Source organism: Camelus dromedarius, chromosome 13 (assembly GCF_036321535.1).
Source record: "Camelus dromedarius isolate mCamDro1 chromosome 13, mCamDro1.pat, whole genome shotgun sequence".
NCBI lineage: Eukaryota > Metazoa > Chordata > Mammalia > Artiodactyla > Camelidae > Camelus > Camelus dromedarius.
The window spans coordinates 67,993,850-68,018,154 of NC_087448.1; the positions used below are offsets into that span (position 1 = coordinate 67,993,850).

At 48.6% G+C, this 24,305-nt stretch overlaps 1 protein-coding gene across 2 annotated transcripts in view; it reads right to left on the minus strand.

Moving 5' to 3' along the window:
• The window catches only part of ATP8A2 (ATPase phospholipid transporting 8A2), a 417,266-nt gene that overhangs the window by 92,952 nt on the left and 300,009 nt on the right, over nt 1–24,305 (minus strand). For both annotated transcript variants that reach the window (XM_031465780.2, XM_064493258.1), the window contains exons 31-33: nt 17,420–17,481; nt 16,859–16,915; nt 15,458–15,565 (exon numbers count right to left, since the gene is read on the minus strand). In XM_031465780.2, coding sequence (XP_031321640.2) covers nt 15,458–15,565; nt 16,859–16,915; nt 17,420–17,481 — 227 coding nt within the window. The remainder of the gene's footprint in view (nt 1–15,457; nt 15,566–16,858; nt 16,916–17,419; nt 17,482–24,305) is intronic.

Genomic DNA, 24,305 nt, shown 5'->3' on the forward strand with positions numbered 1-24,305 from the left:
TCCTAACCCCACTGGGACAGACATGCACCTGCTGAGCCCCGGTGTCATGATGGGAAAGGGGGAGACCCCTCACCCTCAACCTGACCTGGTCTGCGGGACCCCCAGAGGTGGCATTCCAGGAAGGCTGAGTGAGACGCCACTGTCCTTCCACTGACCGACCTCCCACCGACCATGCCGCAGCTGCACATGAGGGAGACCTCGTGTCAGCCAGAGGGCCGAGCCCGAACAACCCGACTTCTCTTCTTTTTGGCCCCCCAGGAAACCCTTCTCCTGGAAGGCAATGCCGTGTGCACAAGAGGGAGAAAGTCACGAGAATTGACATCTCCTCAGTCTGCTTCCTGTCATTCTCAGCCGGAGTTTCAATCCCTCCTAAGCCAAAAGCAGAGTGCCTGCCAAGCCTGTGAGTCAGGCCTCGACAACCACCAAGCCCACGGTCCTCCAGCCCGCAGGCCACGCGTCACTCGGGGATGTCCACGTGGCCGCAGGCCAGGAGCTGGTGTTTTCTCCAGTTTCACCCGGAGTGGCCTGCAGCGGAGGGCTTTCTCTAGCTTTTCTAAGCAGCTGGGACAAAGCCCAGGGACAGGGGCTCTCCAATGCCCCACCCCCCAGATTCACACTCAGTGGTTCGTCTGGGGAGGGGGGTTTCCGCTGCCCATTGTGGGCCTCTTCTACTCCCAGTCCCTTCTCCAAAAGTCCTAACATGTACACACAGGAGTTTGCAATAAGGATAAAAATATTTTTTCATAATGAAATTGTGCAGAGGACTCAGAGCACGGAGGTGGGGGGCCGTGGGGGGTGCTGCAAAGACAAGGCAGTGCTGTGTGTGGGAGGGTGAGTGGGGCTATTCAGGGACAGCCCAAGTGTGAGTTCTGCCTCCCTTCCTGACTTGGTGACCTTGGGCTGTTCCTTAACCTCCCCAGGACTCGGTTTTCCTGCACATGAAATGGGCACTGTAGTGAGGATTAAACAGAAGCATTCCGTAACACTCAGTGAGCTGCTCTGAGCAGTGTCTGCCCGGGCGGAGAGGCACCAAGGGAAATATTTCCAGCTAAAGCAGAGAAGGAAACGCCTCTTCTCCTGGACAGCCACTCCTCGCTGAGGAGGGACAAGGGACTCAGGGCTACTTTTTAGCTGGGAAACTGATGTCTCTTTGGAACAAACAACATCCAAGGAGAAAGCTTTAAATGACTCTGTTAAATGCAGAGGATCATCAAAGGTATTAGATGTAGAGCTGTACATACTTGTAGGAACAATTATAGTATTATACAAAATTAATCAGAAATAGGTAAAAGACAGTAAAGCAGAAAAATGGAAAAAGACATGGGGTTTAAAGACAATGATCTGGCAAAGTTATCAATACAGGAATAAGATACTAGGTTTTAGTGAGTCTGACAAAGAAGATCATTATTATTCTTAATTATTATTCTTCTAAATTATCATTATTATTCTGATTTATTATTCTTAACCATTATATTATAATTAATAATTATTAATAATAAGTTGTATTTATAATTAATAATTAATTTTTCTTATTTTATTAAGTATTATTACCCATAATTAATATTAATAATTATTAATCTTCCCAGTAACCCTAAAACCAGGCTTGCATAGCAGGTTTATTTTCTTAAGAACATCTGTGCAGCTTAAACACGAGCACTGCTTTTTATGTCAAGGAGCACGTAACAGGTGAAGCACATGAAGGACACTTACGCTGGACTGTCATTATACGTGGACTAAAGCAAATGATCAAGGTTTACAGTGTACCAGGCCCTTTCTCCTTAGGCTGTGTGTTATTATTACTGTTGCTGTTTACCTTTAATGCTTGGGATAAAAACTTAGAATGTTTTTCCCTGCTGGTTAAAATGACATCCGACTCTTTTTTCACAAACGATGCCTGACATCTGACAGAATCAAGTGTTCAGCGCTGATGAATTTGCTGAGTTAGGGTCTGTTCTTCTCTCCTACCAGTACAGCAGGAGAACCACCTTTTCACAGTTAGGCCAGTGTCCTGCCCAGCACGCCACGTGGGGCTTAATAAATATGACCTGGGGATGATCCCTCGGCTCTCAAAGCAGCCAGTGAACACCAAGTGCAAAAACCAGCCCCGTAAACATTTCACAGGTTTATGGTCCAAAGGGGTGGCGCTTACTCTGCAGAACTCAGCTCCCCCCACCCGTTCCTCAGGGACTCAGTGTCGTTGGGAAAAGGGGAAGTGAACAGGTCACTGACTTGGACCCAGGTTGTGTGGGGCCGGGCACTGGCCGACTCATCTTAAGCCCTGGAAATCCGATCTGTATTGATTTAGAAAACGAGGGAGCAGTCAAGGGAGCTTTATCTTTTCAAATAATTAAGATTTTATCTCTGGGAGCAGAGCCTCCGGTTCCACTTGGTCTTGCGCGTAACTGCATTTAAACCCCCCTCACGCGATAACGGTAATGCCGTCTTCTCTGTCATTATCTCGCAGATGCAGAGCCGGCTGACGGGTCCCCAGCTGCGTTTTCAGGGGCAGGCGCTGGCCCTGCATTCTTGCACCAGCCCCGCAGGAAGCTGCCAGCGTTTATTTACACACATTCCTGCCTCAAATTGAATTAATGAGCATGATTTAACTGAGCGATGTCCTCTTCGCCCTCCTTCCTCTCTGCCCCACTGGAGGCCTGCGGATCTCCCCCACACGCTCCCGAGAATTCTTACTGGGATGGACTCTGGTGGCCGAGACGTCACTCAGAGCTGCTTCACTTTTAATGTCCTATGAGCCCCCTGGGCTCTGGCTAAACTGCAGATTCCAGTCCAGCAGTTCCGGCTGGGGCCTGAGATTCAGAATTTCTACCAAGCCCTCTCCTGGGGGATGCCCTGGCTGCCGGCTGGGACCGCATCGAGTAGCATGGGTCCCTGAATATCACAAGCAACGTCCTCCAGGAGTCACCAAAAGGCAAACGTTAACTTGTGAGCCTTCTGACAAATCTGATGTGGCATCAGGTGGCTCAGACGCAGATCACAGGGGATCCGCTGACCTCGCCCACCTTCTCGGGGAGTGTATCCATAACACAGAATAAGTCCTACTAAACCCCGAGATCTGTTAAACTCTAAACACAGTCATACACAAATTGCAAAGCCTAAGAGCTAAAGAAGCTGGAATGGGAATGCTGGGACCCTTAACTTTTACAAAAAGAGCAAAAACAACCCCACATAAGAACCTTCAGCATGGATGCGGTTAGATGCCGGAGGTCTGTTTATTGCAATGGGCAGACCTACGAGGAATTTCCTGTGTGCCCTGCCAGCCTCGGAGAGCAAGGAACTTTCTCAGAAGTCTGTGCAATGAAACCAGCGGCTCTCCTGTGTATTTACACGTTGGATACCTTGCTAGTTATCCCTGGCAAAACTCGTTCTAAATTCTACCACGTGTGGCAAAGGACTGAAACGGGGAGCAGGGAGAAAAACACTCCCCCTAAGACAAAAAAAGTAAATGCATCTGTTTGCGAACCACTGTCAGCATGCTGGATTTTGTTCTTCCTGGATATGAATTACATGTTATACCTCCAGCAATAAATATCCTTAACCTTGGACCCCAAACTGCTTTGCCCAGGTCCACACAAACTCAGTACTTGGCTGCTTCCACACAGGAAGCCTTTCATGACAAATTTTGCACAGAAAAGTCAATCGGGGGAATTTTTTTTTTTTTTTGAGGAAAGATTGAATTTATCATGAAACATATTTCATCGAGAAACTGGTAAAATGAACCACCTTTTTGCCAAAACCACAAAGACATCAAATTCCTTTGCTGGAAGAGTTGGCGGCTCTGTTGAAAAGATTAACTTACCCTAAGTAGTTCTAGGGGGCGTGCAAGGTGGGTGAGACTCCATTTCCCGTTTAGAGAACCTGTAACGGTACACAGGAACTCCAGGGAGGGGAAAGACGGCAGCTTGTCAATACGATTTCCTTATTGTAACGGTACTTTCAGCAGATTTACAGGAATTGATCTAAATGGATTCTAGAAAGATCCTCGCAATGCCCAAATCCTGCTGCAGAACTAAAATTCACCTCAAGCCTTTCATTACCACTTACAGCCTCACTGTAGGCCTACAAATAGGGGAGCAGCTGCCCTTGGCTCCAGCAGCGGTGTCACTCGAGCTGCAAAGTCCCCCGGTGTTTTAATGAACATGACAAAGTAGTGCTTATCATGTTTTCTCTTCTCTTCTCGCTGGTTGCTCATGACTTGATAGTATCCGGAAAAGACAAAGAAATGACACTTTTTAATCCGATGGAACGTTTAACCACTTCACCAGAAGCAAGTCTGCAGCTGTGGGCTCTTCTTGAAGCAGAAGTAACAGGACATTTGCTACTTGAATTGTGACAGACACCGACAAGTTAAGAGGTAATTATTTGTCTCTATGTCATTAGTGTCTGATTTTAGGGTTATCTGATGCCTGGTTACCCATCCTGGCCCCAGGCCAGGCTCTTTGCCCTGAAGCTTCCGTCCAGGATGCCACCTCCTCCCCACCACCTTTTGTAAGGGCACCAAGTTCAGGTCTGCCTTTCCCCAAGCCCTGGTCCTGTAGAAGTTTTCTTATGGGATGATTTTTGCTTTGTTTATGCTTCTTGCTAAACATGATTTTTTTCCTTATTTTTATTGAAGTAGAGTTGATTTACAGTATTGTATTTTCTGGTGTACAGCACAGTGATTCAGTTATACACATGTTTAATTTTTCATTATAGGTTATTACCAGACACTGAATGTAATTCCCTGTGCTATACAGTAGGACCTTATTGTTTATCTGTTTTATATACAGTAGTTTGCATCTGCTAATCCCAGACTCTTAATTTATCCCTCCCTGGCTTCCCCCTTTGGTAACCATAAAGTTTGTTACCTTTGTCTGTGAGTCTATTTCTGTTTTGTAAATAGGTTCGTTTGTATCATTTTTTAGATTCTACATGTAAGTGATATCACATATTTGTCTTTCTCTGTCTGACTTACTTCACTTACTCTGATAATCTCTAGGTCCATCCATGTTGTTGCAAATGGCAGGACCCCATTCTTTTTTATGACTGAGTAATATTCCATTGTGTGTGTGTGTGTGTGTGTGTGTGTGTGTGTGATATCTTCTTTATCCAGTCATCCCTCAATGGACAGTTAGGCTGCTTTCATGTCTTGGCTATTGTAAACAGTGCTGCTATGAACACTTGGGTCCATGTATCTTTTTGAATTAAGAGTTTTTTTCAGATATATGCCCAGGAGTGGGATTGCTGGATCATATGGTAACTCTATTTTTAATTTTTTAAGGAACCTCCATACTCGTTTCCATAGTGGCTGCACCAAATTTACATTTCCACCAAAGGTGCAGGAGGGTTCCCTCTTCTCTACACCCTCTCCAGCATGTTTTATTTGTAGACTTTTTCATGAGGGCCATTCTGACCGGTGTGAAGTTTTCCATCTGCATGTCTCTAATAATCAGTGATGTGGAGCATCCTTCCTGTGCCTGTTGGCCAACTGTATGTCTTCTTTGGAGAAATGACTATTTAGATCTTCTGCCCGTTTTTTGATTGGGTTTTTTTTTGTTGTTATTGATCTGAATATGATATTTTAAACTAGACTTAAAACTTATGCCAATCATCTGTTAATAAGGCAGATTCCTCTTCTCATTGAAAGGAGCTGTTCAAGAAAACTCCAGGGTTCTTCTCCTCGCTCCTTCCCCTGCAGAAGCCTTGTGGAAAAGACGTTTTCCCCTCTTGTCATTTGCAGGAGAAGGTAGGCATTGCCAGGATCTTTCTAAAACACATCTGGGTCCATTTGTGATAAATCTGCTAGAAGGACTGCAGAATGGAACTGGCTGGGGCCTGGAGGAGACCCGGGCTCGTCCACCAACGCTCCTGCCTGTGCTTCAGGGACCTCCCGGGTTATTTGAAGTGGTGGAGCCCCGAGTCCACCACCAGCACAGGCACACGGCCGACAGCAGCAGTGCCATGTCCTGTCCTGACCATGCGGTCCCGGGGAAGCCTCCGTGGGTCCTACCAGCTTCCTGAGCCTGGTTCTTAAGCTTCTCCATACCCTCTGCAGGATGGAGCATTACCGCCTGCATACTCCTCTTCTGCTTATTAAGTCAAAGCTAGCATTTGTGTGTGTGTGTGTGTGTGTGTTCACTGCAACCAAAGACCCTGACTGGTACAATTCATAAAGAAGAAGTCAGTGTGTTTGAGTTACAGCCCTAACCTGGCCAGGTCGAGGTCAAGGCTAACGGCTGACAGAGCTCCCTGCTCCCTGTCACAAGTCCTCACTTACTGCCACCAATGGAGACACGTTCCTCAGTACCTGGTAAAGAATTTCTGACCAGGAGACACTAGCAAGGACAAGAGTTTAAGTTTTAAGACTCTTTCTCATGGAAATAAGCCGTAACAAAGACAAGACGCAGAGGTCTGACTCTGAGTTGACTTACAGTCTGTGCTCAATGCCAGGTGCTCTCTCTCCTCCTGACATTTCCGCGTGTCCTACAGCCCAGGTGTGCGTGCAGACTGTTTGTGCCCTTGGGCAGCCGACGCCAGGAAATATCGCCTCTGATCCTGGCCGTCTGATGCTCTAAATATGGCAGCACACACACCAACAACGCGGCTGCACACGTGCCAACAGCATGGCTGAACACGCGGAAGTTAGTGATGTTGGGCTGGTCTCTGGATGTGCTGGGTGGAGCTCTGGCGATGAGGGAGAGATGGGGGGAGTGGCTTAAAGGTTTCCCATTTGTGACCGGGGAAGGTGACAATATCACTGGACAGAGAGGGACCACAGGGAACACATTAGGGGGAGAGGTTGTGCTTTAGATATTTCTGAGTCTAAGGTGCCAGAAGACCAAGCATGTGGAAGACATGGAATTGGCCAAAATTATTCAGATGCACCATTAGGTTACTGTCCTTAACATTATTCATCAGCCATGACACAAATTACACCACAGAGGACAAGCCACAGCGTGTCTGAGGGAGCCTCAGTGGTGATGAGCAGAACTGCCTTCCACAGCGCCCAAGCACGCTGGCTCCAGACGTCCTCCACCTAAAGGGGGAACTGACGAGCCACCTTCCTCCAAGGCTGAGAGCAAGTGAGGGGCTCAACTAGTCAACCTTTGCTTTCAGTCTATTTACCTAGTGAGTTATTTTCTTAGGCAATGTCCTCGGCCGGACACACGTCCTTCAGGTCCTGAGGCCCCACCACCACCTCTACAATAGTGGCCCTGCTGGGAAGCACGAGCAGAGGGGCGTCTTCCCATCGTCAACAACTGCAGGTGACAAGTAACGGCCTTCATGAGTCTGTAATGAGCCAGGCCACTTCCCAGGCCAGTGCTGGAGCCAGCACTGTCTTAGTGCACGGTCTGCAGGAGGGGAAGGGATGGAGGGGCTGTGACCAGAAAAGGAGCAAGTGGACACAGGGCGGGCATCCAGGATGGGGCTGGGCCGCCTTCCCTGCATCGGGGAAGGGTCTGCACATCTAAACACCCCCTTCCTTCCTCTTCTGTCCTTTATCAAAATCAGGTTTCCATAATTTAAAAAAACCCACCACCACCTGTGAATGAAAGTGCAGCAGAGGCGCAGACACAGCCAGACCAGAGTTCTCTTCTCTGCCTCTGGCCAAAGGGATGCCAAACACTTATGACAGCTGGTTAATCCACGTCCAAAGGGCACACGAGGCGGGAGGGTGTAGCTCAGGGTGGAGCGTGTGCTGAGCAGGCATGAGGTCCTGGGCTCCATCCCCAGTCCCTCCATTAAAACAAAAAGAAGGAAAAAGCAGCACACGATTACATCAGTGAACCCCCGACAGTCTGCAAGCCACCAGACCAGCAGCGACGGTGACTGCAGCTCTCACGTCAAATCCTCCCGCGACCCTGGTCTTCCGGGGGCTTGGCGTCGCCGTTTACACGGAGCAGGAGGACCTGGCCCATGTTTAACAGCGTGCTGTGGTTGTACCTTCTTCCTTCTTAGTCTGACCTACCCCGTCATCTCTTCTTGCACAAATCCTTTATCTGGTGGCCCTTTTCAGGCATCTCTGTGTCTCTTAACCAGAACAAACCTAAGGAACCCTGATGTCTCTGGCGGGTAGGACTAGGGCTCTGCCCACCAGGCCCGGCGTCTCCCTCCGCAAATGTTGGAGATGTGAGTCCCCGCAGAGGATCTCAGCTCCAGGGCCCTCCATGCACATTTCCACATGTTTGGAGAAAGGAAAAGTTCAAAACCACATCAAATGGGCTCTGAGACCACGGAGTATAAATATTACAAACAAACAAAATCAGCATGTAATGTGTACTTTAATTTGCTGACAGATACTTAAAAAATTAACCTCAGAATGAACGGCATATGCCAACACCACAACAAAACCTTTAACCCCAGAGGAGAAGAGCTCACAATGAAAGCCGCCTGGCTTCTAATTAGCACACAGCATCCTTGAGACAAGAGGCCATAATAAAACAAGCTGCCAGAATGGAGAGAACTGAGCAGGGAGGAAGGCGGGCAGGGACAACAGGATCACCACTTTCTGTAATGGACTGTAAATGGGCTATTGCTTGGAACCCGCTTTCCTGAGGTACGAGGGCAGAAGACTGCTGCTCCAACACCACGTACACGCAGGGGTCCCAATACCGCGTTTGTACTTGAAAAGTGCTATTACGCTGCAGGGCAAGTCACTTTGGATCAATTTAATACAAGCAAAAATTTAAAAAGAATTGACTGACACTTCTTTGACACCAAGCATCACCCTAGGTGCTCTCCCAGTGACGAAGTGTGGCACCCTGAGGTCTGGCTGACTTCGGACGCCCCAGGCACCTCAATCCTTGGTCTGACCAAGGTGTTCTTTTCCTTTCCTTCCCTCCCCTCCCCTCTCCTCTCCTCTCTTTTCTTTCTTCCTTCCTTCCTTCCTTCCTTGGTGCTGGCCCTTTCTCAAGCCCCCGTCTGCTCACGTGGTGATACCGCAGATGTCAGACGAGTTAATGCTTGCTTTGTTATGTAGCAGCAGCTCAGGGAGGGCACACTTCCATGGACGTATATTTTCTCTGGGACTCGGTTCTTTCTCCGCGGACATCACCTACTATTACTCACATGCCTAGGTTCTTTAATGTCCTTATTAAAAGTGTCTCCAAAGACAGAGGTTATCTACTTCTTATACCTGATGACGCTGAGGCTCAGAAATAACCCAATTACAGAAAATACGAACAGAAGACTTCACTTTGTACATTTCTCACTTTGTACGTTCCTTGGGATCTGCACTGAATAGGAAAGAAGTTCGATTTGGGTCATGTTAACTCAGACTGATCCCATGGACCCTGCAGGAAGCAGCCAGGACCTGGTGCGAGCCAGTCCCACTCCTGCCTGTAGGAAGAACCTGGAATTATTTCGAGGGGCTAACAGGTTTGATAAAATATACCTTCCTCCTTGTTCGGTTGTCAGGAAAAGAAAAACAGAAACCACTTGGCGTGACGTGTAACGACCACAAAAGCCATTTTCTGATGGAACTGTTGTCCGACGTCGAATTTTCTGGTTTTAGAGCCCAAATATTTATAGGCCTGTATTTATAGTGAGAACCAACTAGATGTCTCTGCTCAAGTCAACGTTCCTGATTTTTCTTTTAATGATTTTTCAGTCCTAGGGACGGCCTCGCACAGGGCTTATTAATGTGGGGGCCTGCAGGGAGGTACACGCATCCCAGCTGGACGCAGGTGGTGAGAGGTACAGACACACGAGAAGCCAGCAAGTCCAAACCCTCCGCAGCAGCAATGTCACCCACTGCGCACAGAGACAGCCACGCCTCTGATGGGCTTCTTTCAGGAGCAAACGTGCCTCAGCCCCCCAGGGAGCGTGTCCTCCCATCTTCAGGGCTCCACACCCAGGCGGGGCAGCTCGAGGTGGGCTCCAGCTGAGCTGGGGTGAACAGGACCCCCTCTGGGGCCAGGCTCGCACAAGGCCCAGATCGTGAGACAAACTGGGCCCCTCGGCAAAGGGGGAAGGTGGACGGGAGCTGGGGACAAATGACCACATCCCACACCACGGAAGTTAACCTGAGGACAAGTCCTCTCCTGGCCTTGGGCTCACACTGACGTCCTGGAACCACAGCTGAGCAGAGACGGCCTTGACCCCGGCTTCTGGGGCTGCCTCCTAGAGCTCATGCAACCTGGAAACAAAACCCCTCTCTTTACATTTGTATGGAAAATACCAGGGTCTGAGATCTCTGGGCTGCAAAGTCCAGGCCAGGCGAGAGCAGTTGCGTTGGGAACACGAGTAGTTAATCACTTTGATCCTCTGTTCCCTTTCAGTCCATCGGGATTTGCACTGTGTGTACGAAGTATGTATATAAAACCCAAAAGTAAACCCGTTCCTGTATTTAGGACAAAAAAAAAAAGGCTGTCACAGATCAGAAGCTGGCTGGAGCCTGGAGCCTGGGACCGCACAGTTCGCAGTCTGCAGGCTCTGAAGTGAAGGTTTCCCCCGCTTTTACCAGCAGTGAAAGAACTTTAAAGGAAAAGCACCAGCATCGGTGAGGAGTGTTTTTTTGGGCGAATGACGTCATCCTTTTCACTATAATCCTCTGTTTACAAAGCCCGGGCCTCAGAGTGGCTGCCACACTGCCTGCCGTGACTTCCAGAGCCACTGCTCCTGGATGTGGATCCACAAACACCGCCTCCTCCTGGAGTGCCCAGGGCTGGTGCGAACATCGTGGCGGAGTAATGTTTCAGGTGGTGTGAGCAGTGGTTCTCAGGCTTTAAGCAGAAGAACAGGCTGGTGAAATGTCCAGGCTGAGGCGGGGGCTCCACACGCAGGGATTCTGAGTGTGTGCGCACGTGCGAGACAGGAGGAAGGGGGCGGGGCACAGCCATTAAAGGAGTGACACAGCAGGTGACGATCTGACTCCCAGGAGACCTGGAAGCCTGAGGTGGCAGGAGATCTGACTGCCAGGAGACCTCGAGCTTCATTACACGCTCGCTGTAATGTACCAGCGTGGTAAACAGCACTCCCACAGGCACCAGGGCAGTTCCGAGGCTGATCATAAAGGGTCAAAAAGTGGGCGATGGCCCAGTCCCTGGGAACCCCCGCCCCTCCCCCAAAGGAGTTGGAATAATCCTCCCGCTAGTTAGGATGTGAAGTTGCGGAGCCCGTAAATACTCCCCACCCCACACGTCGTGGTCGCTCTCACTTTCCTAGACAGCCCCGTGCTCGGAGGCCGTCTCTCGCCTCTCAGGACGGTCCACACTCTACCTATGGAATGTGCGTCTCCTCAGGCCTTCTGAGACGCCTGCACTCGGAGTCTGCATCTCTCTGAACAAATCTACCTTCACTCTTTGTGTCTCTCTTGAATTCCCTCCTGTGTGAAGCCAAGGACCCTCACCTGGCTGGGCATGTCCCAGGGACTCAGCTGAGACCTGGGACACGGCCATCCTCTCGCGCCCCATCCTGTATCACAAGTACTCGTGTTTTGGCGGGGAGGGAGGTCATCATTTTAAAAAGCAACTTAGATCATTCAGACGCAGGCGGTCAATGGACCTTCCTGGAATACTTCACATCAAGAACCTAGAAAATCTTTAAAATTCTTTGGCCAAAACAACTGGGAGTTTAAGTCACAATATTTCCATTTACAGTGGCTCAAGAGAAGAACTTATCACTCCAAGGGAAAGAGCAGAAACATACGTTTCCCGAAGGCAATCCTATGACATCTCTGAGGTGACTGGGGGGGGGGGTAATAGTATTCTGACTTTGCTGACAAGAAAATTAATGCAGGTTAAGTGACTCTGCAAAAGGATCCAAAGTTAGTTGGGGCAGGTCTTTTGACTTTTAAACAAAGGTCAAATACCACGGCACCCCCTCTGAGACTCCCAAAGCACCAAGCCTCTAGGAATATGTGAAGGAAAGAGCCACCCATTTCCTGATCCAGTTTTTGATCAAGTTTTCCTCATCACTGTAATCCAAGCCTCTCCACAAGCAGGCAACTCTGTCCTACAGAATGTTTGCAGCTTTCCTCCTTCAGGCCTTGACCATGGGGCCTCAGGGCTGCACTACTGGCAGAAAGAAAAACACGCAGTCCCCCGCGGGAAGACATTGCCACGTATTTTCCCCAGCTGACGACTTCGGCATCAGTCAGGATAGACACAACCGAAGTTTGTAATTCACTTTAGGACTAGCTTGGGCCTAGAAAAATGGAAAACCAGGGGGCCCCTTAAATCCCACAAATGGTGCCTGCTCTCAGGAGAGGAAGGACACAGACGCCTCCTTCAACTTGAGAAACGTCACAGGGACTTCCGGACTCACTGTCTGCTTGGCTTTCCCGGACCTCATTGTGAGACGCTCCGGGGAGGATAAAGACGCTTTGACGTGGAAGATCACCCCGTCCCACAGTCCTCCTCTCCTTTGCCCTCGAGGGAAAACCTGCCTTCTTCTTTGTTGAGAAAAACCCCCACCAACCTCAGACAAGACAAAGAAATAGTTAATCAAACTGGTTTAGGAAGCCCTGGCAGAAACAATGCATCTTTTCAACTGTTGAGGATGTTAGGAACAGAGCGTTTTGTGTGTGGGCTCTGTCTCTGGCTCCTGGGTGAGAGGTGCCGTTGGCCACCAGACACTAGTTTAATTCTACAGCTCAAAAGAACTGTGTTCCTTGGCCAAAACCTGACTGTTCCTGTGAACTACAAAAAATGGTTTATGAAAATCACCAGAAATATTCTTAAAGTAATAATGATAGTGACGATGAAGATGATGATGGGGATGAAGATGATGATAAGGAGATGAAGGTGAAGATCCTCAATCGCCACCAGGGATGAGTGAGCTGGCGCTCTGGCCTCTTCCTGTCAGGGTGCTAATCCCGTTCATGACCTGATTACCTCCCCAAGACCCCACCTCCACGTTGGGGGTCAGGGCTTCACCATCTGAATTTGAGGGGGACGCAAACGCCCAGTCCACAGCACCAGCCAAAAACCAACGGGATGGACGCGGCTGGGCCGTATCATCAGTTTCCCCCAAGGCAGCGCTTCCCGTCACTGACCGCCCCCTTTCTTTACGATGGTACCTCATCCCCCAGAGATGGCAGAACCTTCCAGAGATGTCAGGCTAGTTTCAGCCACTCTCCACCCAAGTGATTCTTCGTAAGTGTTAAAAAATTTTTTTAAATACTTCACCACCACTTTTCAAAGAATGAACACACCACTGGGGTGCAGACACCAGTGAAAGTATCAAGTTGGCCCCAGCGTTATTTTAGCACATCCTGTGCCCCGGCAAGAGCCCCACCCTGGAGCAAAACCAGGGATGAGAAACAGCCCTTCAAACCCAGACAGATTTCCCACCTGGCGGCACCGTGACACAAAACCACATTAGCGTTTCTTTCCACGTCTAACGGGAACCCAGTCTTGGCCAGCAGCGGCTGACTCCAGAACATCCCTTGCCTCATGGAAACAGGCCAACCAACAACAAAGTTGAAACATCATGGTTTATGGTAAAAGAAGTTTTCCTACCCAAGTGAAATGTGATTTAATATTATGATTTCTTACCTTTTGGATGGTGGGAACAGCTCATGCGATTTCTCTGAAAAGGCCCCAACTGTGGGAACTGCACCATTAAGCCGAGCCTTGGAGCCACACAGGCCAGGGTGGGGCTCAGAGAGTGAGAACGCCGGGTCAGGGGCCGGCTGGTAAACGTGGTCCCTCCCTACTTCCCAAGTCAACGTCGTGATGGGCTGGTGACCAGCCTGACCCACACACATCTGAATGGCAGTCCCTGGTGTGGGCGTACACAGTGGGGTCACCAGAGCATCCTCTGTGGAGGACATTGGGGGGCTTTCAAAGGATGGGGCTTTGTCGGCCAGTCACCCACCAGCTGATTCCATCCTGCCAGCAGCCAGTCGCCTCTAATCTAGGAAACTGTCCAGAGCAGTGGGCTGCTGTCTTCACTGTCCCACACAAAAAACTCTCCAAGTGAAATATGCATCAGGCCACAACCACCCTTGACCAGAAGGAAGAGACCACGAAGAAGATTTTCTAGGCACAACACCCACTGTGAATACTTTCCTTGTTCCAAAACAGAACTGACTCTTGAAGTGTGCAAAGTATCTCTGCTGGGAAAGGCTCGTTTTGCTCCACCACAAGCTTCCTGACTCACCCAGGGCTCTGTGAGCTCCTCCATCACTTGGATTGGCACAGGCCTGCCTTTGAAATGTGTGATCCTGGGGTAGCAACACCAGGAGATGCCCGCAACCCCACTTCACCTTCCCATGGCTGGATCTGGCCCACAGCACCAGCGAACCTTCGACCTCATGAGAATGTGGGTGGATGTCCCAGAGCGAACACCTAGGGGACCCAGGGCACACCCGCTTCGAACAGCCGCCCTGGGGCTCACGGGTGCTCACCAGAGCCTGGATCGGGGGAGAGAACCAGGCAGGCCTGGGAGGGGGATTCTGGCTGTTTGGCAGGAAAACACAGGGTCCTGGGGACCCCGGGAGCAGACCAGAGTGGGGGTGCTGCCCTGTGCACCACGACCGCTCACGCCTTGGGGAGGAACACGAGCGCTCCCTCACCCGGGACGGCCAGCGTAACGACCTCCGAAGGAGTGCACGTGTAAAGAAGAAATAGTTTCTTCACAAACATTCTGTGTCTCCTACTACCAACCACGCGTTCTTTTATAAACCCTGAAGATTTTCCCTGTAAAGCAAATTTATGTGTGTGTGTGCATGTGTGAGAGAGAGAGCGAGAGAGAGAAAGAGCGAGAGCGAGGTGTCAGGCAGCCCCTGTCGGGGTCCGAGGGCAGTGCTGGCTGCGGGCAGACCCCAGCTTGGGGGCTGTGGGGCCAGGTCTGCACTTCATTTGCAAACTGAGGACGTCTGGAACCCAGGGCTGTCGAGCTCCCCTCCAGACCCAATCCCATGGAATCCTAAGATTCAGTTTGCCAGTATTGATGGCTCAATCTCCAACACCAGACAAATATAATAGAAAAGAAGAAACAATGAAAAAAATCCAAACAAGCAGAAAGGTCTTCAATCTCAGCCTCTCCCATTAAGAGATGAACCACGAGCTATTCTGGGTAATTCATGATCTGGTTAATAGAGTTGTTAGCTTTATCTTTCACAGGTGACTGACTAGCAATGCATCAAAGTGTAATAATACTCAACATCGAAACAACAAGCATGATACAGTCACTGGGTTATGAAAGACTTAAACCATCTCCTGTTTTCCAAGGTCCGCGGACTGCACACGAGAACCGTGTGTGACTAACACACAGTTCATTACGGGAGCGCGGACGTGCTGGGTAGGTCAGAGGATTTATGTCAATAATATACACAGGAATTAAAATCTCAAATGCTATTTCTGTGGACTGGAATACCTCTTCCAGGTGCTCTGATTTGGTTTGTGTCTGGCCTGATGCATTTCGACGGAAGCCGGCGACACCAGCCTCTCCTGGAGTTGGTTCATCCTCGCCCCAAGACACGGAAAGCCCACTCCCAAACAGCGCCACTGACCTGTCCCTTCATGTCTGGAGCGATGGGAATGGTGGGCCAGAGGGTTGAGTAGACGCCAAAAAACACCAGCCAGATGAGCATGCTTCCCCAGACGGCCAGGTGACTGAACTGCAAAGGAAGCAGACACTCAGCAGGGCCTCCGCCGCTGGGGGCCACCTGAACTCCCTGGCTCAGAATCCCTGCAGCCATGCGGCCCTCCTTGAGGGAAAGGTTTCCACGACTCACCATCATTGCAGAGTTTGATCTAATGTTCTCCTCTCGGAATGTTTAACAATGAATTCAAGTAACTGGTGGCCCCAAATGACCCTGAAGATGAATGTGCTTGTCGCACCTCCACCCACCTCCCCACCGACCCATCCCGTGGCGTGAGTGGGCCTGCTCCCTCCCTCCCCAGCACGCACTCCGGTGGAACAAGTCTTGTTAACCTAGTGAGAGGGTGCTGGACAGACGGGATGAGCAAGGTGGGCTGATTTATCATTTTGAGACTTTGATTGTTCTTTTCAGTTTCCAAAGAACTTGTGAAAAGTCTGGAATGGATGTGGCATCTTAATGCTTTAAGCCTCTACTGATTGAGGAATCTTTTTCTTCTTCATCCTCTTAAAAGGATGAGCCTTGCCCTCCTTTCTGCCACACTCCGTGATCCACTCCATCACCAATGTCCGGGAAATGTCAACTTCTGGGGACTGACTACACAAGCGATGGGACACCAATGAAACCTGATACTCATTCATCGCAGTCAACGGTTTTGTAGAAGTATATTCCCAGGTATGGAAAATGTTTATAAGATGTTTTTAAGTGAAAAAAGACAAAACTATATGTATGCTCTTTTTAAAATTCTTTTTTCTGTTGTTTTTTTCCTTGGTGGGGGAGTAATTTGGTTTATTGGTTTATTGATTTATTTTTACAGAGGTACTGGGGATGGAACCAGGACCTCGTGCATGCTAAGCACGTGCTCTACCCCTGAGCTATACCTTCCCTCCTGAAAACTATATGTTCTGAAATGCACTGTCTCACTAAAAAATACACATGTAAAATAAAGTCCGGAAGATATTACAGCAAATGTTAACAGTAAGTCTTTCTTGGTGGTAAAATTATGGAAGATGAAAATTCTCCTTTCTGTCCTCCTATGTTTTCTGTATTTTTTTTTCTTTTTACAATATGTGTTTATACTTGAAATGAGCCGTTAACAGCCTAGAGCTGTATTAAGTGCCCAGCAAATGACTGACCAGAGAACTCTGAATTGCAAATTTGCCCTGATAAAGATCCAACCACAATTTTTACATGCATAATTTAAAATAAGATAGCCAGATACTGCTTATCACTTTCCCAAAGCTTAAAAGGACACAACACCAGAAAAAAATATCCAAAGTGGAGAGAGAAATAACTCTAGGGAAAACTTACTTTTGTCCAAGCTGTAGTCTCCAAACCAGCTTTCAGACAAACAGTAACAACAACATACTGCGAAAGGAAGAGAAATTTGGGAAACGTGTTAACCCCGTTTATTTTCACTTTCCAGAAGCAAGCCTTCCGCGGCAGCCGCTCTCTGAAGGCGCCGGCCCGGTGGCGAGCTCCTGGGGGCCCGTCGCAGGAAGCGTGCAGGCGGTTTACTGGGAGAAAAGCCCGCCTTTCAGCGGTCGTCTCCTCACAGCTGCCACTCTGCCCCCCGAGCTTGGAAGATTTGGGAGAAATCACTTTCCCTCGCGCTGTTTTTTCCCACAGGCACGTGTGAAATGGTCACCTGGAGGGGGGGCACATGCGCTGGTCACCGGCCCAGAAGCCTCAGCTCTGCACAGTCGCCAGTGCCACGCGAGCTCAGCACCGCGCGGCCGGTCCAGCTTCACGGAGCCGCACCGGGCGGTGCGCAGGCCCGAAGCCGGCGCCGCTGCGGAGGGCCTTGTGTCAGGGGACAGGGAGCACCGCTCACGGGCCATCTGAGGATGTTCGGTAAACAGAGCGACTTACCGTATAAACAATATTCCCAACAAATAAATAGTCGGTGGCATGACCGTTGGCCAACACGGTATCTGAAAAACAGAAAAGCTACTGTGACCCTCCGGAGCAGAGCCCTGCAGTCTGTTCTACCCTGAAGGTAAAAACAGAATTTTAGAGACATTTATCAAAATGTTCAGGAACATCAAAAACCACATCGTCTGTGATTCCAATGCCTCCTCCCTCTGCCTTGAATGTTTTTCATCTTCTATTTTCTCTGGAGGAAGCAAACAAACAAAATCAGGTTTTCGACACGTGAAACCACCAAACACCTGATGGGGTTGAAATGTCCATTTTCATAAAGATTAAAATCTCCCTTGGTCGCTAGAAGAGGGAACAGAGTAAGAACACATCCACCTACCTCTGCGGATGCCCATGTTATCAGACCTCTTCCCAGTGTTCGTTTCCTATTCATCTCTAATTTTTGCTACATTGAAAATTACAGGCCAATAGCAGAAGATAGCAAAATACATGATACAAAATCAGTTCACAATGACTGAACTCAAAGAATTTTGGAGGATATCCAAATCCAAGTTCATGTTCTCTACGAACGTCTATGTAAGCTTCTAGACTCTATAAAGGAAGGATGCAAACAAGCCAAGGAGAGACGCCTCAAAGACACAGCCAGGATTCTGAAGCGTTTCTCTTTTTTAAGACTTTCTTTTTTTGGAGGGGGAGGTAATTAGGTTTCATTTATTCATTTCCTTTTTCTTTAATGGAGGTACTGGGGCTTGAACCCAGGACCTCATGCACGCTGAACACGTGCCCTCCCCCAGATTCTGAAGCTTTAATTTCGTATCTTTTCTACTTTTTTCTTCTTAAGGATGACTCTTACCATGCACACAGCAATCACTAAGGCAGAACGCTAACAGAATGGTCCGCTGCATGTCAGCCAGCCTGCTGTGAAAAGCCTGGTTTTGACCCTAAGGGGTCAAGGCTTGTTTTAAGATCAGAAGTGGTTTCTCTGGGCGACCCAGCCAATCTCCTTTTATTCCCTTTTATACTCAAATTAGATCTGTGGCCTGTAGACCGAGCACATGGGGGTTTCTATGATCCAGCTTCCGACTCAGGAGCTGTCGTACACACATATTCGTGCTCACTGATTTACCCATCCGCTTGCTGAAGATCCGACTCTTCTGAAAGAATCAAGACCTATTCAGTTTTTTTAAAGTGAATGAAGGGCCCCAAATGGCAAAATATCCTTCTTTCTTATGGGGGGGCTGTATTCCATCACATGTATATGCTGCATCTTCTTCATCCACTCATCTATTGATGTGCACTTAGGATGCACAATTATAAATAATGTTGCTGTTAACAGCAGGGTTTTGTATCTTTTTGAATTAATTCTTATTTTGTGGTTGGCTTTATTCTTTTGATAACTAAGTAAGTTTAAAAGCTAAAGCTCTAAATGTTTTTAGAAACAATGAACGGTACATATATGTAAATTTTAAAAATATGTGCAGTATATTGTGTATATGTTTTTACATGTAATATATTGTTTATGTGCAGTCAAACTGTAATAATTCTACCTAATAAAACTGAAAAATTTTAAAAAAGGAAAAAAAAAGTAACACTGAGTAGATCACAAGAAGAACAAAAAAGACCTATTCACTTTTTTTAAAACACCAAAATGACCACGTAGCACCACAGGCAGAATCTGGTGATGGTGGGCCCTGGGTCCAGCCGCAGGACGCGCCCTTTCTCCCGATTCTAGGGAGGCAGACTGTGCGTGAGGAAAGATGAGCCCTCAAAGGGACATCCTGGGCTGCCCTGGGTCCTATCTGCAGTGGGGGACCACTCCCGAGTGACCACAGGACGGCTTCTGACTTAAAAAAGACGCGTCTAGAATTTAGGGGAGACGTGGTGCAGGAAGACTGAAAACTCAGCCAGGACTTCATTGAAAAGGGAGGAAGGAAAAAAATGTCCAAAAAAGTAAAGAAGAGGCTAAATTAAGCTCATGAAAGCAGTCAGTTGTTGTATTAGCAAATAGCTATTCAGAACTGTAAGCGTTCACTTTTTCAGTAACTGACTTTAAGACTGTTTTAATCATAAAGATAATACTTTTAAAGAAATGCCTCAATAAAGAACACTGAGATCAGACAGGGGGCCATTTCTTCGACGCTAACGTAGGCCGCAGCTGTGACAGGGGTAACTTCATTCTTTAATTTACACGCCAGATATTTATGTAAAGTCGACTCTTTGGCCAGTGCAGCTGGGGGATCTGGGAGAACAAGGTCCCCGCCTGTGTTCAGGGAGCTCTCAGTACAGTGAGGGAGACGGAACGCAGACACACACAGACAGACACACAGTAAAACGTCAGGTGTGCCAAGAGCTGTGGAGACAACCAAGGCTGAGTAGTGGGATGGAGAGAGACAGGGCTGCTCTTTTAGATCAGGAGTTCAGGAAAAATCCTTTGAGGAGGTAACATCAGAGCAGATCTAAGGAGCTGGAGGGAGTGAGTTATATGAACAACAGCGGAGAGGGTTCCTGGCAGAGGAGTGGCCAACAGCCTGAATACAGAAGCAGTGATGGGCCCACAGACCATCACAGAGGCCGGTCTGGCCAGAGGCTCCAGGACTGTGCAGACAGTCAGAGGGGGCAGATTAACGCGGGTTGTGGCGAGGAGTTTGAATTCTTTGTTAACTGTGATAGGAAACCACTGGAAGATTCTATGCAGAATGTGAAATGGGGTGTGTTATGTTCTTATGGGAACAGTCCAGCTTTTATGGGAGAACAGCTCCCGGACGACCAAGAACAGAATAATAACAAGTGCCGAGTCCAGTTTGGAAATGGTTCTAACAATCCACCCAGGAGGACGACACTGGGGCGTGTGGCATTGTGTCCAACGTGGTGGCCTCTAGCTGCCATTTACGCTTAAACTAATGAAGATAAAACAAAAAGTCAGTTTCTGCTTGGGGCTGGGGTAGAAGGGAGGAGGAGGAGTTGCTGCTTGCTGAACACAGAGTTTCAGTTGAGGGTGATGAAAACATTTTGGAACAGATAAGGGTGATGGCTGCACAGCATTCTGAATGTAACGCCTCTGAACTGTGCATGTAAAATGGACACAGAAGTAAAATTACAAAACTTCTAGGGTAAAACATAGGACTAAAATCTTTATGGCCTGAGATTTGGCAGTGGTTTTTTTGGCTCTGACACTGAAAGCAGAGTGACAAAAGAAAAAAATAAGATAAATTAGACTTCAGCAAAATTAGAAACTTCTGTGCTTCAAAGGACACCATCCCGAAGGTGAAAAGACAGCCTGCAGAACGGAGAAAAAACTCACAAATATTTATCTGAGAAGGAGCTGCGTCCAGAACAAAGAACTCTTACAACTCAACAGTAAAGACAACTCAATTCAAAAATGGGGGAAGGACAGACAGAACTGAATAGATATTTTTGCAAAGAAGATGCACAGTAAGGGCCTAAAGAGACTCAACATCATTAATATCAAGGAAACGCAAAACCAAAACCACCACGAGACACCACCTGACACCCACCAGGGCGGCTATGATAAAGCAGACGGGTCATGCCAAGAGGCGGCCGGGAGGCGGTGGGATCACAGCCCCCGTGCCCCGCCGGCAGGAGTGCACAGCAGGGCAGCCGCCTTGGAAACGGCTGGGCGGCTCCTCGAAAGGCCATGCGCAGGGACCACACGACCTGGCCACTTGCAGGTGCAAACCCAAGAGAGATGAAAACATACGAACAAAACACACAAGAGCTTGTATGTGAATGCTGACAGCAGCGTTTTTCACAGCAGCCACGTATCCATCAACCAGCGGACGGACAAAATGTGGACCATGATAAAGAGAAATGAAGAAGTGGTACGTGCGACTACACGGGTGAACGCTGAAAACCGCAAGCTCGGTGACGGAAACCAGTCACAACAGGCCATGCACGGTCTGACCCTACCTGTGTGAACCGTCAGGAGAGGCAAGTCCAGGGACAGAAAGTGGGTAGGTGGTCGCCCGGAGCTGGGGGTTCTGGGAGAAAATGGGGAGCAGCTGCTGGTAGGTATGGAGTTGCTTTTGGGGGCAAAGAAAATGACTGAACACTGATGAAGGTGATGGCTGCGCCAACCACGTGACTATATTAAAACCCATAGAACTGTACACTTTAAATGGGTGGATTGTGGGGTTTGTAAATAATTTATCAATAAAGTTATTAAAGACACTCAGCTCCTCAGTCACACCTGGCCACATTTCGCTTGCTCAGGAGCACGTGTGGCAAGTTGCTGCTGTCCTGGAGAGCCCGGGAACAGGACATCTCCGTCACCACCAAGGCTCTCCTGACCCCGCAGGCCAGAGGCAGAAAGAAGTGACAGAATGTGGCACATGCTCTGAAAGCAGCAATGACAGGCTTTGTTTTGGATTTGGATGGGGGTGAAAAAGATCGTGAGGAATCAGAGGAGAGGTCAAGATTGCTGGTCTGAGTCGCCAGGTCAGTGGCGGTCCCGTTTCCTTGGCTGTATTAACACGGGAACACTGATGAAAAGAGTGGGCAAGTGAGAGCTTGGTGCCATGTGATCAGCGTCCTGACTTAACAACAGGGAGGAGAGCGAGCAGGGAAGTGTGATGCTATTAAGAAGAAACAAAAGGATATTTGGGAAAAAGAGGTGGAGAGAAAGAGCTGGGTTAGGAGAAAGTACGCCCAGTCATGGGAGTGAGAAGACTCGCGCCAGTGCCACCGTTACGCAGTATTTTAAAATCTTAGGCTCTGGGTCTCAGTTTCTACATCTCTAAGACGGGGGTGTCATATCAGATACAGACGATGAGGACTGAATTATCACTAAGGCTCCTTTCACACAGAGAATTCTAAGATGCTAAGGTCCATGTCCTTGCCTGCTGACTCAGCCGCAGGCATTAAATGGTAAAACCTGAGGGTTTCAGGGCTTCCTCCTGTTCATTTTAGCTCAGAACGCACTTCCTAGAGTCAGTCCCACCCTGTGGGTCCATGAATGGAGAACAGGGTTTTGACTGAGCAGAGAATGATCTGAAGTTCATTCAGCCCTAACAGAGTCCAGAGAAAACGCTGATCAGATGGAAGAGTTAGAAGGGGGGAAAGACTACCCTGAAAATCAAGGTTTACAACTGTGGCTTGACAACTTTTGAATTTCCCTTGGCTACTAAAACTTCAAATGTTGGTTGATTCATGTACTGTTTTAAATGTTGGCTGATTCACGTAATATTTCAAATGGTGGTTGGTTCACATCCAAAAAAATGAAATATACAAAACGAGTCTAAATATGGAGGGCTCAGAATGTGTTTCCTATTTCATGGATAAAGACATAATAAACAGAAAATTGTTAGACGTCCAGAGTTCTACACTGAAAACAGGTAACATCTGTTACTCATGGTGAGACAGGCTCTGTTCTAAGCACTTTACATATGCGAGGAAGCTTACCAATGCATGTAACACTAATACACGGATATCAGCGTTACTCGTGTGTGACATTAGTACCCTAATGTCCGTTTAATTATATGAAAGAGTATTATTACCTGCATATTTCAGATGAGGAAACTGGTGCAGTGAAGAGAAGTTAGGTGACAGGCAAGCCACACACTAAGTGCCACACACTTAGTAAGAAGCTGTGAACTTTGTAAAGAAGAGATTGTTTTCATTAACTGAGTTAGAAAAATGGACCCCAAAGAATAAAAGAAGAGAACTTCAAGGGAGAAAAGAATTAGATTAAGAAACACTCTTCTGAGATACCAACACCTAACGGAAGGCTCTTTCTAGGAGAGAAGACAGGTGGCCAGGGAACGAGGCTCACAGGACAGGGATCCGCACCACATAAGGCACGAGTCTGGGAGCTGCGCCCAGAACTTTCCTCCTGAGCTGGGGGGCGTCTCACAAGTCCCGAGCTGCTCGGCCTCAGCCCTGCTGACCTGCCTCCAGGGGACTCCTGGATGTGGGCTGTCCTCCACCTGGCAGGCTGTGTCATAGCGTCTCTGGCCTCCACCCACTGGATGTCAGTATACCGACCCCCAGCTGTGACGACCCAAAACGCCTGCAGACGCTGCCAATGTCCCCTGGGGGCAAACCCCCAGCGTGAGAACCACAACGTCAGAGGAAAGAAAGCAGAGGAGCTGGGCTAAGCAGTGAGTACAGGGCGGCCGCCCGAAGCAAGAGGGGCCAGTGCGTGAGGGGAACGCCTTCTCCGCGGTCAGGCTGTGGAGGAGCGCGTGCGGTGGGACCTCCCCGTTCACACCATCAGCAGAGAAACGGGCTGAGGCTCTGGTACCAAGGGCTGCAACTGACAGTGCCTGACGCCCTTGGAAGGGGGCAAACTCTGCGATGACCTCTGGGACCGAGAGCTCGCTTGTGAAGACCCTTGAGACCACGGACCACCACGCTGACAATGTCACATGGACAGAAGAAACAGATCGCGAAACCTAGGGACATTCTCCAGCTGAAGCTTCTAGAATTTCAGGATGTGTTCATTTCTAACCTGCCAGGATAGTAAAATGCTACTGGCATTAAATAAAATGTTTGCACTTGAGGTAACCTGAGTAGACTTACAGTAACTTTAGGGAAGATGAGATAACCCTAACATAATGATGGTGCTGACTGTACGCATCAAGAGGATTATTACAACACGTCTACAATATTTACTGCACTGTCCTGAGAGCTGGTCATTTCCTTAGAAGCCATTGCAAGGCCCCGGCGCCAAGGCTCACGGACCCACAGCGTCAGCTGGGCCTGTCCACCCAGACTTCCATCATCTGCAAAGTCTGACTGGACCCAGGGACTGATGCAATGCAGGATTAGCCGAACAAGGTCTAGAAACACAGGCCCTAAAACAGACTCTTGTGAACAACGGGGAGAAAACCACCTGGACCCTCTACATCGGTGGTGACGG